At 46.4% G+C, this 13,184-nt stretch overlaps 1 protein-coding gene across 1 annotated transcript; it reads left to right on the forward strand.

Moving 5' to 3' along the window:
• The first annotated feature begins 11,848 nt into the window (after positions 1 to 11,848).
• Positions 11,849 to 12,781, forward strand: LOC134434408 (olfactory receptor 14A16-like). Its single transcript, XM_063183068.1, has one exon. It carries the CDS (start codon positions 11,849 to 11,851, stop codon positions 12,779 to 12,781), a length of 933 nt encoding a protein of 310 aa, XP_063039138.1.
• Positions 12,782 to 13,184: the final 403 nt, after the last annotated feature.

Genomic DNA, 13,184 nt, shown 5'->3' on the forward strand with positions numbered 1-13,184 from the left:
TTCAAGGGGGGGATTTTGGGGGGTCCTGGGGGTGTTTTGTAGGTCCCAAATTTGGGGACTTTTGCTTTTTGGGGAGGTCCAAAATTTGGGATTTAGGGGTTTTGGGGGTCCCAAGTTCTGGGGATTTGGGGGGATCCAAATGTGGGGGAAATTTTGGGTGCCAAATTTGGGGGATTTTTGGGGGTTTCAGGGTCCCAAATTTGGAGGAATTTGGGGGTCCCAGGAGGGTTTTGGGGGGGGTCCCAATTTTGGGGATTTTTGGAGTTTTTGGGGTCCCAAATTTGGGGGATTTTGGGGGAACCCGGGGAGGATTTGGGGGATCCCAAATTTGGGGCATTTTGGATTTTTGGGGGATTCCAAATATGGGGGATTTTGGGGTCCCAAATTTGGGGTTCAAAGAGGGGATTTGGGGGTCCAAGATTTGGGGGGATTTGGGGTTTTGGGGGTCCCAATTTTGGGGAATTTTGGGGTCCGAAATTTGGGGGATTTTGGGGTTTTGGGGGGGGTCCAAAATTTGGGGGGAATTTTTGAGTTTTAGGGTCCCAAATTTGGGGATTTTGGGGGGTCCCAGGGCGGTTTTGGAGGAGGTCCCAATTTTTGGGGATTTTGGGGTTTTCGGGGCTCCCAAATTTGGGGGATTTGGGGGTCCCAGGGGGGTTTTGGGGTTTCAAATTTGGGGGTTTTTGGGGATTTTGGGGTCTCAAATTTGAGGGGTTTTGGGGGGGTCCCGGGAGGGTTTTGGGGGTCCCAATTTTGGTGGATTTTGGGTTTTTGGGGGCTCCCAAATTTGCGGATTTTGAGGTTTTTGAGGGGTCCCAAATTTGAGGATTTTGGGGTCCCGGGGAGGTTTGGGAGTTCCCAATTTTTAGGGGATTTTGGTTGTCCCAAATTTTGGGGATTTTGGGGTTTTGGACTCCCAAATTTGGGGGTTCAAGGAGAGGTTTTGGGATCCCAAATTTGGGGGATTTTAAGGGTCCCGAGGAGGTTTCGGTGGTCCCAATTTTATGGGATTTTTGGGTTTTGGGATCCCGAATTTTGGAGATTTTGGGATTTCGGGGCCCAAATTTGGGGGATTTTTGGGTTTTTGCAGGGTCCCCAAATTTGGGGAATTTTGGGGGGTCTGGGGGGGTTTTGGGGAGTCCAATATTTGGCGATTTTGGGGGGGTCCTGGGGAGGATTTGGGGGCCCAATTTTGTGGTTCAAGGGGGGATTTTGGGGTAACGGGGTGGGGAGGGGTCCCAAATTGGGGGAATTTTGGGATTTTTGGGTCTCAAATTTGGGGATTTTGGGGGGTCCCAGGGGAGTTTTGGGGGGGGTCCCAAATCTGAGAGATTTGGGGATTTCGGGGTCACAAAGTTTAAAAAATATGCCCCAAAAAATCGGAAAATATAACCCAAAAAATAACCCAAAAAATCTCAAAAAAAAGTAAAAAAAAGATCAAAACAATGGCCAGAATACCCCAAAATATGCGAAAAAAATCCCCAAAATTTTAAAAAATATCCCCCAAAAATACGAAACTATAACCCCCCAAAAAATCGGAAAATATAACCTAAAAAATCCCCAAAAAATAACCCAGAAAAATCTCAAAAAAACCCCCCAAAAATCGAGAAAAATACCCCAGAATATCCCAAAAGGACCCCAAAAATGTTTTGAAGTCCCCTAAAAATTTGGAAAATATAACCCAAAAAATCCCCCCAAAAATAACCCAGAAAAATATTAAAAAATATTGCAAAAATACCCCAAAATATCCTAAAAAATCCCCAAAAAATTAAAATAAAATATCCCCCAAAAAAGCGAAATTATAACCCCAAAAAATCGGAAAATATAACGAAAAAAATATCAAAAAAATAACCCAGAAAAATCTAAAAAAACCCAAAAAAATCGAAAAAAATACCCCAAAATATCCTAAAAATTCCCCAGATTTTTTTTTTTTAAATCCCCTTAAAAAATTGGGAAATATAACCAAAAAAATCTCAAAAAATAGCCCAGAAAGTCTAAAAAACCCCCCCCCCCCAAAAAAGGAAAAAAAATACCCCAAAATCTCCTAAAAAGTCCCAAAAAATTAATATCAAATATCCCCCAAAAATGGGAAAATTAACCCCAAAAAATTCCCCAAAATGTGTTAAAAAATCCAAAAAACAATCCGAAAAAATCCCAAAAAATATCCCCAAAAAATAAAAAAAAACCCTAAAAAATTCCCCAAAATTCCCCTCAAAATTCCAAAAAATAACCTTTAAAATCCCCCCCAAAACCTCAAAAGAATCCCAGAAAATAAGCCAAAAGTTCTTTAAAAATCTCCCCCCCAAAAAAAAAAAAAAAAAAAATCCCAAAAAATCCCCTCAAAAATTCGCCAAAAAATTCCCCAAAATACTAAAAAAAAAAAAAAAATCTGGAAAAAATCCCCCAAAAAAGCCACAAAAAAGCCACAAAAAATCCCCCGAAATTCCTGGGAAATTAAAAACAATCCCCCCAAAAAATCCCCCCAAAAAATCCTAAAAATTTCTCAAAAATCCCTCAAAAAATTCCCCCAAAATCCTGAAAAAAATCCAACAAATTTCACAAAAATTTTGGGCTCCAACTCCCATTATAAATCCAGAAAAATTCCCCTGAAAACCCCAAAAATTACAAAAAAAAAATTTAAAAATTAACCCTGAAAAGTTCCCCAAAATTCCCAGAAAATTAAGAATTTAAAAATCAAAACATTCTCACAAAACCCACAAAATACCCAAAAAATCCTCAATACAACCAAACAAAAAACGCCCAAAACCCACGAAAAATGCCCAAAAAACTCCTCCAAAAACTCAAAAAAACCCCCAAAAATACAAAAAATCCCCTAAAACAGTCCAGAAAAAAAAAAAAAAAAAAAATAAAGAAAACCCCAAAGAGCCCAAAGCCCCCTCAAAAAAAACCCTAAAAAGACCTCAAAAAAACACCCTAAAACAGAAAACAAAACCTAAAAACTCCTGAAAAACACCTTTAAAAGGCCTTTAAAAAGCCAAGAAAACCCCCAAAACGACCCCAAAACCTCAAAAAAAATCCTAAAAAAGAAACAAAAAACCCCTATAAAACACCTGAAAAAGTCCTAAAAAACCCACAAAAACTCTAAAAAGAAACCAAAAAAACCACCAAAAACCTCAAAAAAACCTAAAAAATAAATGGAAAAAGCCCCTAAAAATGCCTAAAAAATTCCTAAAAAACTCCACAAAAATCCCTGAAAAACCCCCAAAAACTCCTAAAAAAACAACGGAAAAAAACTCTAAAAACCACCTTGAAAGAGTCTTAAAAAAAAACCCACAAAAAAAACCCCTAAAAAAACCCCTAAAAACAAACGGAAAAGAAACCTAAGAAACGCCAAAAATCGGCCTTAAAACAACCCCAAAAACGCCTCAAAAAAACCTTAAAAAACTCTAAAAAAACACCAAACCCCACAAAAAATCCTAAAAAAAAAAAAAAAAAGAAACTGAAAAAAAACCCTAAAAAAACCCTAAAAATCCTAAAAAAAACTAAAAAAACCCCAAAAACCTCAAAAACACCCTAAAATCAAATAGAAATAAACCTAAAAAAGGGGATTTGGGGCTGAATTCAGGGACTCTGGAGCCGATTTTGGGGCTTATTTTGGGATTTTAGAGCCGATTTTGGGGCTGATTTTAGGGCTAAACCTGGAGAATTTGTGGCCAAATTTTGGGGATTTTGGGACCGGATTTTGGGGCCAAATTTGGGGATTTGAGAGCCAATTTTGGGGTCAAATTTGGGGCCAAACTTGGGGATTTTGGGGCCAAATTTGGGGCCAATTTTGGGGCTGAATTTGGGAACAAACTTGGGGATTTGGGGATATTTTAGGATGGATTTGGGATATTTTAGGTTATTTTGGGATATTTTAGGGATATTTTAGGATGGATTTCGGATAATTTAAGATGGATTTGAGACATTTTAGGATCATTTGGGACATTTTAAGGATATTTTGAAAATATTTTAGGAAGGATTAAGGATATTTTAGGGCGGATTTTGGAGACTTTAGGATAATTTTGAATATTTTTGGCTCCTTCTATGGGGCGCTCTCTTCTCAGCGGCCGAGTGATCCAGTCCCATTCTGTCATCCATTGCAGGACCCTGGGCACTGACTTGCTTGTCTCCACCTTTGCAGACGATGTCAATAATGCTTCCTGTAAGTCCACTGAATTAACCAGGTACCAGTCCATGGTAGTCCCATGGTACTTTTTCCATGGGAAGCCTAATGGTGGCAGGCTCTCAACCGTTCACTTCAGTAATTCTGAGACGGCCTTTTTTGATCAACACAGCCAATTGTTTGATTTTTGAGAATATTGTTCTTTTATGTTGTAGCGGTGGTGACAGCCATTCCAATACCCGTATCTCCCCCGTTTTGTTCTCGCATTGGGAGAGAGCGCCAAGTAGGTGACAAGGACTATTCCAAGCGGTGAGGTCAGTAGGGCAATCTAGCTGTCGACCGGACACATATCCTTGTTGTACACAATTACTGATTTGCTGTAGGGCGGTGTGCTGTTCCTTGGTGAGGCACACAGGGGTAGTGGGGTCAGTGCCCTTTAACAAGGGTCGTAGGGTCTCCAACAAGTGATTTGGTATTCCCACAATGGGTTTTAGCCACTGCAAGTCTCCTAGCAACTTTTGAGCATCATGCAAAGTCTTAATGTCCAAGTGCAGTTCTTATTTTTGGGGTACCACTGTTTGGTCCAATAAAGTCCATCCCAAATACTTCCATGGTTTCGTGGTCTGAATTTTCTCTGTGGCAATAACAAGTGAATATGCTGCAAGAGTGTCTCTGATGCTGTCAGCCTGCAAAGGGGAAAATGGCTGTTGCTGCGCAAACAAAATATCATCCATGTAATGATATATTATGGTAGCTGGCCGCTGCTGACGCAATGGCTGTAATGCGGCATCAACATAAAGCTGGCACAACATGGGGGAATTGCGCATCCCCTGCGGCAATGACGTCCACTCAAATCTTTTGTCTGGTTCCCCACAATTTATTGCTGGTACGGTAAAGGCAAACCTTTTCATGTCATCGGGATGCAGCCCAATAGTGAACAAACAATCCTTTAAGTCGATGATTAGAAGTGGCCAATCTTGAGGTATCATGGCTGGATTTGGAAGACCAGGCTGCAAGGCCCCCATCGGTTCCATCTGGTCATTCACAGCTCATAGATCGTGTACCAGGCGGTATTTTCCTGACTTCTTCTTAATCACAAAAATGGGCATGTTCCATGGACTCGCTGAGAGTCGCAAATATCCTTGCGTGTATTGTTCCTTCACCAATTCATGGGCGTGCATAAGACTCTCCCCTTTCAAGGGCCATTGCTTAACCATCACCGGTGTATCTGTTTTCCAGGTGAGTGGAATGGGGAAAGTCCAAGCAATGGCAATTACCCCAAAGGGTGGTGATTGGTCAACACCACCCCCAGCTGTGTTAAAATGTCCCTGCCAATCAGGCAAGAGACTGTAGGAGGCAACTGAACAACTGAGAACACAACAGATACCTGTTGCCCATCAATGCGCACTGACACAGGCGGTGTTCTGCTGGCCAAGGTAAGTCCTCCTACTCCTGTGAGCATGTTTGTTGATGGGAGCAGGGGCCAATGCTGTGGCCATGCTTCTGGAGATATAATGCTGGTGTCTGCTCCCATATCCAATAGTCCATAAAGGGTTATACTCTGACGTCCATGGGTGATCTCAACTCTCTGTTTTGGCCTCTCCTGTAGATCTACAGTCAGGACTGTAATGCTGGTGGAGCCAAAACCCTTTCCATCACGCTTCTGTCCAGTAAGCGATGGAATACCCGATGTCATCTGAGGTAACGGTACCAATTGCGCAACACGTTGACCTTATGTTATCTTTAGCGGGGGATAAGGGATGTAAGCCATGATTTGTATTTCTCCTGTATAGTCTGCATCTATGACTCCAGGCAATACAAATAGTCCCAGCATGGACGTCGAGGAGCGTCCTAGTAAAGATGCTCCACATTTTTGTCCTTGTAGCATGAGAGGACCGTTTACTCCAGTTGGTATCCTTTCAGGCCGGTTCGTCATTAACGTGACATCTACTGCTGCTGATATGTCCAAGCCGAGGCTCCCTGCTGCTGCTGGCTGCAGAAAGGAGGTGGCGCTGATGTCATGGCGGCAACTTGTGTCTGGGCATGGACGGCAATCGCGCTCCACCGCCCATTTCCCGATCGGCGCCGGCAAGCCGTAGTGTTTTGGGAGCTAGATTGGCAGCTTTGGCACCACACGCCAGTCGCTCTGCATTCTCGGCGCATGTGTCCCCCATTGCCACATCGGTAGCACATGAGGTGTGATCTCGAGCCTCCCTGCGTGACTGCCATTGAGCCGTTTCGGAGAGGAGCAAGAGCAGCTAACACCTGATTTTGAGTGGATTCTGCTTGCTTTTGCAGCCCTAATCCTAATTCCTTTAAGGCATCTAATAAAAATGCCTGTGAGGCTATTGGCTGTAATGCCATTCGCTCTAGTGCTTCCTCAATGGTCCAATTTGCTCCCAGAGTGACTAGCACCCTTTGCGTGGCCGGATAGCTATTTTGTAAGGTGCACTGCTTCAATAGCGCCCCCTTCATTTATTCTGCGACTCCCGCCCGGCCTATGGCCGCAGCTGCTTTGTCAATAAAACTCCCAAATGATTCCTCTCTACCTTGTTTTATGCCCATGTACGCCGGCAGCCCTCCTGGCTCTTTAACCCTCTCTATGGCAGCACGTACCAACCGCATGGCTTCTCTAAGCTTATCTGCTCCTGCTATCATCTGTGCCTCCGTGTGCAAGTATGCCCCTAAGCCCATGAGCTCATCTATCGTCACTCCATGCAGCGGATCCCCCTGAGCTCGCTGTGTCACAACTGACTCATTAACCAAGGCTTGCCAATGCGCATTAAACAACAATTGCTGATGCTGAGTAAATATTACCCGTACTATTCCCCTCAAGTAATTTGGGCACAAAATCTGCGTATTAAAGAGATAATCCAGCATCTGCCTAACAGGTTCGCTTTTTACACCGAACTGACTAACTGTGGACCGCAACTGGGATAACAACTTCCAGTCTAAAGGAGTGTACTCCGCCAGATCCTGTGTGTGGTTCCCCTGAGCATCCTACTGTGGCGTGTATGTAACCGGACAGGCAAGAGCAGAAGCGGCCTCCATTGCCTCACCATCCCCCGTTTGCATTGTCTCTTTTGCCAGAGCAGCCCAAGCCTCCCTCCTCTGTTTAGCCATCTCCTCCCACAGGTCACTGAGTGCCCCGGGATAGGATCTGACTCTCCGAGAGTTCTGCGCTGTTGGCGCTTCTGCACAGGCCATTCGGGTGGGGGAGGCGGCAGGCTCAGCTCGCTCTCTCTGCCGTCCTCCAACTCGTCCTTCTCCTCCGTGCAGATGGCCCCCCCGCTCCTGTAACAAGATCCTCCATACCAAACTGTTGTAAACCCTTGGTATTAACACCTTGTTTACTGAAGGCGCAAGAGGATCATCCTCACGACCATACCCTATATTCCTCTTATGAGCTTCTGTCACCCTTTCTGCTGCCTTGCACTCAGAGACATGTTGAAGCAGTGTATTGTGCACCACCCACCATGGCTTGCCCAATTTCTTTGCTGTCTTATCATCTTCTAACACCGCTTCCCACAGTATATCCCCAAATTTTCTCCATTCCGCAAGCTCATGGACCGTATGTGGGTTAAGGAAAACCCCCTTAGCATAGCCGTAGGCTAACAACCCTGGTAGCTCCTTTTGTAGATCTATCCCCTTTACTCCTCGCCTTTCTAAATACGCGGCTAAAATATCATATGCTGCTTGCCTATCCATACCTATTCATATACGTCAGCGCTGTTGCGGCTTTCCAGGCTCTGGCAGACACGTATTGCCCGAGTCACCGATGTGAACTTCGAGGGTGCTTCAAAATTCTGGCACCGTTCCGGCTGCGATCAGGACCCAACTTCAACTACCCTCAACCGTGGCGTGTCCTCCCCCGTTTTCTTTTTCAGCAAGACACGGAGGCAGACGTCAAAAGAAGGAGACCAGGACACCAGATGGTCATCAACAGGTCTAATTTATTGATTGATTTGGCAACCTAAATACAGTACATAATGAGCATCATACATATTGCAAAAGTTGAGCTCAGGGTTGGCTATTCAGCTACATGTCAACCCCGCATAATTTAGCCTTTAGCTACATTCCTGTGGTTAGCAAGAATAGCAACTTCTGCATTCCACATCCCATTCTTGTATAACTTCAGCATCTTCTTTGTGAACAAGGACACCCTGCCCGCGAAAGGGCCTCTGCCCTAGTTAGGACATCTTTACCAAATTGATTCGGCTGTGTCCCCTCTCCTCAAGCCACTCTTTGACAAAACTCTCCACAGGATTCCACCTCCAAAATTCGGTATATCCAAGGGTTGCTCCCAGGTGAATCTGTCAGTGTGGCTGGCCTTGGCCTCTGGTGAATGCCCGTGCAACACTGGGGTTGGGTTCCTTCCTTCCCATGGAGATCCCTGGGACACTGTGGGGCCCCATGGAACCGAGGGAACAGGGAGCAGGTCTGGCTGCAAGCACTGAGCCCGGCCGGGGTCATGGAACCCTCTGCAGGCCCCAGGTGAGATATGAACTCTTTCAGTGCTTCCATCCTCCCTGGAGTGAGAGAAAAGGACAAAGTGCAGGCACATAGAGGAGCAACATGAAGACACCGAGGTCAGTGAAGAGGAAGTTGAGTCCCAGATGGGAGGGATGAGGAGATGTCCTGATCTTGGGGCTGAAATCCTCTTGTAAAGCTATGGAGAAGGATGTAACTGATACATCAGACTCTCTTTTTCCCAGTATCACATTGAAAAGTACGAGGAAATGACTTGTTCAGCAAAGGCCTCCGTGCTAAAGTAAGCAAATGTTGAAGTAGCTGTGATCCCATGAGAAGTTTGAACACTGAAAAAGCGAAGAGTGATGAGATCCTGTGCTTTCCGAGGGAGAAGAAAAAGATCTCTGTTCTCAGAGATGAAGATGACTTCAGAAATAGATGATGAGGACCTTTGCTCTTAAACAGCTCATCTTTAAACTAATACCCCATAAGTTGACATGGCCCACAAACACAACTGTAAAAGAGCTTTGAACAACTGGGAAGGATGTCCCAATTGCAGATTTTTCTGGGCAGTTGCTTTTCATGGAAATTGAGAGCCACAACAGAAGTGTTTCTTCTGGAGAAGTCTCCATAGCATGAAAGAGAGACTCCTCTCCCTAAGTGAACTCAAGAAAGACTATTCTAGTTGGGGTAAACTGACTGAAAATTCTAGGTTTGTCTCTTTATACTATCAGTAAGAAAGAAAAGGTTGTAGGGAGAGAAGAAGTCTTCTGAAAGTTTTGTTCTTATTACTCTTTCTTTTAGTTGCTATTAATGAAATTTTCCTTATACCCTCTTTAAGTTTTGAGCCTGCTTTGCTGTTCTCCTAATCTTATCACACAGGAGGAAATGAGTAAGTATATTCTAGTGAGTGCACTGGTAATTAGCCCACACTGGACCCACAACAATAAATGCTGCATTCTCCAAGAAATCTCAAATAGGTGAACGAAAACCACTACAGAAATATTTCTGATGAACTGAACTAGAGCAGAGGGAAATCAAGGCAGAGCCATGGTTTGTCGGGACTTGTTTGATCCTAATGAGCCACGTGGTGCATTTGGAGATGAGCCCTGGAATCTTAGGGCCTGAGAGGAGATTGCACAAACCTTTCCAGGAGTCCAAGTCAGAAAAAAAACCCAAAGTGTCTCAAATCATGGATGTGTCCCCCTGAGGTCCATCTGCTACACAGGCTCCTCATGGACTTCTTGGAGGAGAGATTTGGAGGCCAGGATGGCACAAAAACTTCTAAGAGATTCAGTGTGGAAAGGAAAATCCAAAGTACTTTAAAAACCTTGAGTATCCTAAAGTATTAATGAGCTCCACTGAGTGTCAGTACAAAGATCTCAAGGGACTCGTTAAAGCAGATAATTGGGGCCATGATTGCACAAACCTCTCACAGAGTCTCTATCTAAAGGGAAACACCAAGTACCCTAAAATAATTGAAGTACCTGAAGCATTAATGAGCCCACAATGTGTAGTTATTGACAAAGCCTCTCCAGGGACTAATTACAGCTGATAATTGTAGGCCATGATTGCAAAAACCTCTCAGAGACTCCAAGGCAAAAGCCAAACCCAAAGTCCTTTGAAAAACTCTGTGAGCATTAAGGAGACCCCAAGGCCATTCCTGAGCAAGGCTCCCCAGGGACTCCTTCCAGCAGATCCTTGAGGCCACTGGGATGTGGGCTAGGGGGGGGTGCTGAGGGCAGGACAATGAGCTTACAGTGCCCAGCCTGGCTGAGGCTGTGCCAGGAGGCCCCAGGGCCTCAGGACAAGGTGTCTCCTCACAGCCCTTGGTGGCACAGACACTGCTGTGCCCCAGGGCACCAAGACTTGACTTCTCCTTGTTCCAACATGTCATCACTGCCTCCAGTTCTCTGCTCTGCCTGGAGTCTGGGGACATTTTCTCAGTCGTGTCCCTCTCTGGGACCCATTAAAAGTCCACAAAACTTTGAGCTGGATTCTGACTTGGAGTTCTGGAGAAGTTTCTTCAGCTCCCTCTCAGGGACTGATGTTCAGGGCCTGAGCACAAAGCCCCAGAGGCTCATTCAAGTCCTTCTGCTGTGTCTGTGCTGCTGAGCTGGCTGGGCTCCAGGCACAGAGGCAGCTCCTGATAACCAATAAGAGCTTCAAAAGCACATTTCTCTTGATTAGCAGCTCTTCTGCCAGCCCAGCAGGGCTGGGGCACTGCCTGCAGCCATCCCGGGCAAAGCACAGAGGCACAGAGAGCTTCAATCAGTCAGGTCTGGGAAGGTGCTGAGAAGTGCCTGGGGCAGAATCACTGCCAGCCCTTGGCACAGGAACCTCTGGCTGCAGGACAATGCAGCTGCAGCTCCTGGAGTGATCTCCTAAAGCTGGAACATTCTAATGCCTACAGACTCTGTGAGTACATTCTCTGATTGTCTCTTGTGCAGAGCAGCGAGGGGTGCCCAGGGCTGTTCTGCAGAGCAGGGTCCTGCAGCCCAGGGCACTGTGCTGGGGCAGGGACTCTGCTGCCTGCCAGGGACAGCTCTCAGCCATCCCTGGCAGCTGATCCCAGCACTGGGGAACATGGTCTGGGTGGGAGGAGACAGTTGGTCAGGCTTGGAAGTGTTCTCCTTGTGTGGGGTGGATGCTGCATTGTTCAGGACTGCTTCCAGGATGGCATTTAATGTCAGAACAAAGAGATTATACAGGGAGCACAGCAAGGCAGGGGCTGCATGAAAGGGAATTCCCTGCTTTTTGAATATACTGTTCTGGGTTGCCTGGATAGGAAAGTGCACATAGATATTCATCTCTCAGTTCAGGTTGAGAAAAAAACCCCGAAAAAACCCCCAAAATTCTCTCAGATGTTAATAAACCAGGCAGTGACAGAAATCCTTGCAGGGCCCCTTAGAGGCAGCATTAGTGTTGCTTTCCCAGTCTCCTCAGTGTTCCTGTGATGTTGCCATCAGAGCCTGCAGAGCCAAAGCTGCCCCCGGGAAGTGCCAGAACTGAGAGGGTTCTGCAGGGCAGAGCTGAGCCCCCAGGGCTGGGCTGGGCTCTGGCAGCACTGGCAGGGCCCAGCCCTGGGCACAGGGAAGCAGCTGCTGGCAGGGACAGCTCCACGTAGCAGAGCCCTGGGCAGGCAGTGGGAGGAAAGTGCCCCCAAGCTGTGCTGGGATATTTAAAGTCCTCTCCAAACCCAACTATTCCATGATTACTTTTCTTACAGATCCCCATGCCAAGGCACAGTAAATGTCCAACAGCAGCTCCATCAGGCACTTCCTCCTCCTGGCATTGGCAGACATGCGGCAGTTGCAGCTCCTGCACTTCTGCCTCTTGCTGGGCATCTCCCTGGCTGCCCTCCTGGGCAACGGCCTCATCATCAGCACTGTAGCCTGCAGCCACCACCTGCACACACCCCTGTTCTTCTTCCTGCTCAACTTGGCCCTCAGCGACCTGGGCTCCATCTGCACCACTGTCCCCAAAGCCATGCACAATTCCCTCTGGGACACCAGGGACATCTCCTACACTGGATGTGCTGTCCAAGTCTTTCTGATTTTCTTCTTCCTCTCAGCAGAGTTTTCTCTCCTGACCATCATGTGCTACGACCGCTACGTGTCCATCTGCAAACCCCTGCACTACGGGACCCTCCTGGGCAGCAGAACTTGTGCCCACATGGCAGCAGCTGCCTGGGCCAGTGCCGTTCTCAATGCTCTCATGCACACAGCCAATACATTTTCCCTGCCCCTGTGCCATGGCAATGCCTTGGGCCAGTTCTTCTGTGAAATCCCACAGATCCTCACACTCTCCTGCTCCAAATCCTATCTCAGAGAATTTGGGCTCCTTGTGTTTTCCATCTGTTTAGCATTGTGTTGCTTTGTGTTCATTGTTTTCTCTTATGTGCAGATCTTCAGGGCTGTGCTGAGGATCCCCTCTGAGCAGGGACGGCACAAAGCCTTTTCCACCTGCCTCCCTCACTTGGCCGTGGTCTCCCTGTTCCTCAGCACTGGTACACTTTATTATCTTAAGCCCCCCTCCATCTCCTCCCCATCCCTGGATCTGGCCCTGTCAGTTCTGTACTCGGTGGTGCCTCCAGTGCTGAATCCCCTCATCTACAGCCTGAGGAACCAGGAGCTGAAGGCTGCAGTGTGGAGACTGATGACTGGCGTGTTTCGGAAGCATTAAACTGCTGGCCAGTTTCTGCAAGTCACATGTAATAAAAGTCATCTTTGATACTTCTTGATGGTTTCATTTTCGTGGTTCTTTATCTATTTATTTTACTTTTTAAATCTTGTCCACTAATAAATATAATTATTTGTGCCATTTTTCATTTTGTTTCTCTCCACCTTCCTTGTGGCCACAGACTGTTTTAATAAGGGACTGCACTCTTTGTTGCTTTAAAGAAATTAAAGGATCTCCAAGCAGTGTTCTATGCAGAGATGCCCCTTTTGTTGTCTCCTCTGGAGCTGCAGCAGCAATGTCTGTGTGCTGAGCTGGGGCAGATCAGAGCTGGCCCAGCAGCTGTGCCCCGCAGCAGCAGCACTTGGTGTTCCCAGTGCTGCTGCCGTGGCCCTGCCCCGCTGCCCTG

This window comes from Melospiza melodia, unplaced genomic scaffold, assembly GCF_035770615.1.
Source record: "Melospiza melodia melodia isolate bMelMel2 unplaced genomic scaffold, bMelMel2.pri scaffold_35, whole genome shotgun sequence".
Classification (NCBI taxonomy): Eukaryota; Metazoa; Chordata; class Aves; order Passeriformes; family Passerellidae; genus Melospiza; species Melospiza melodia.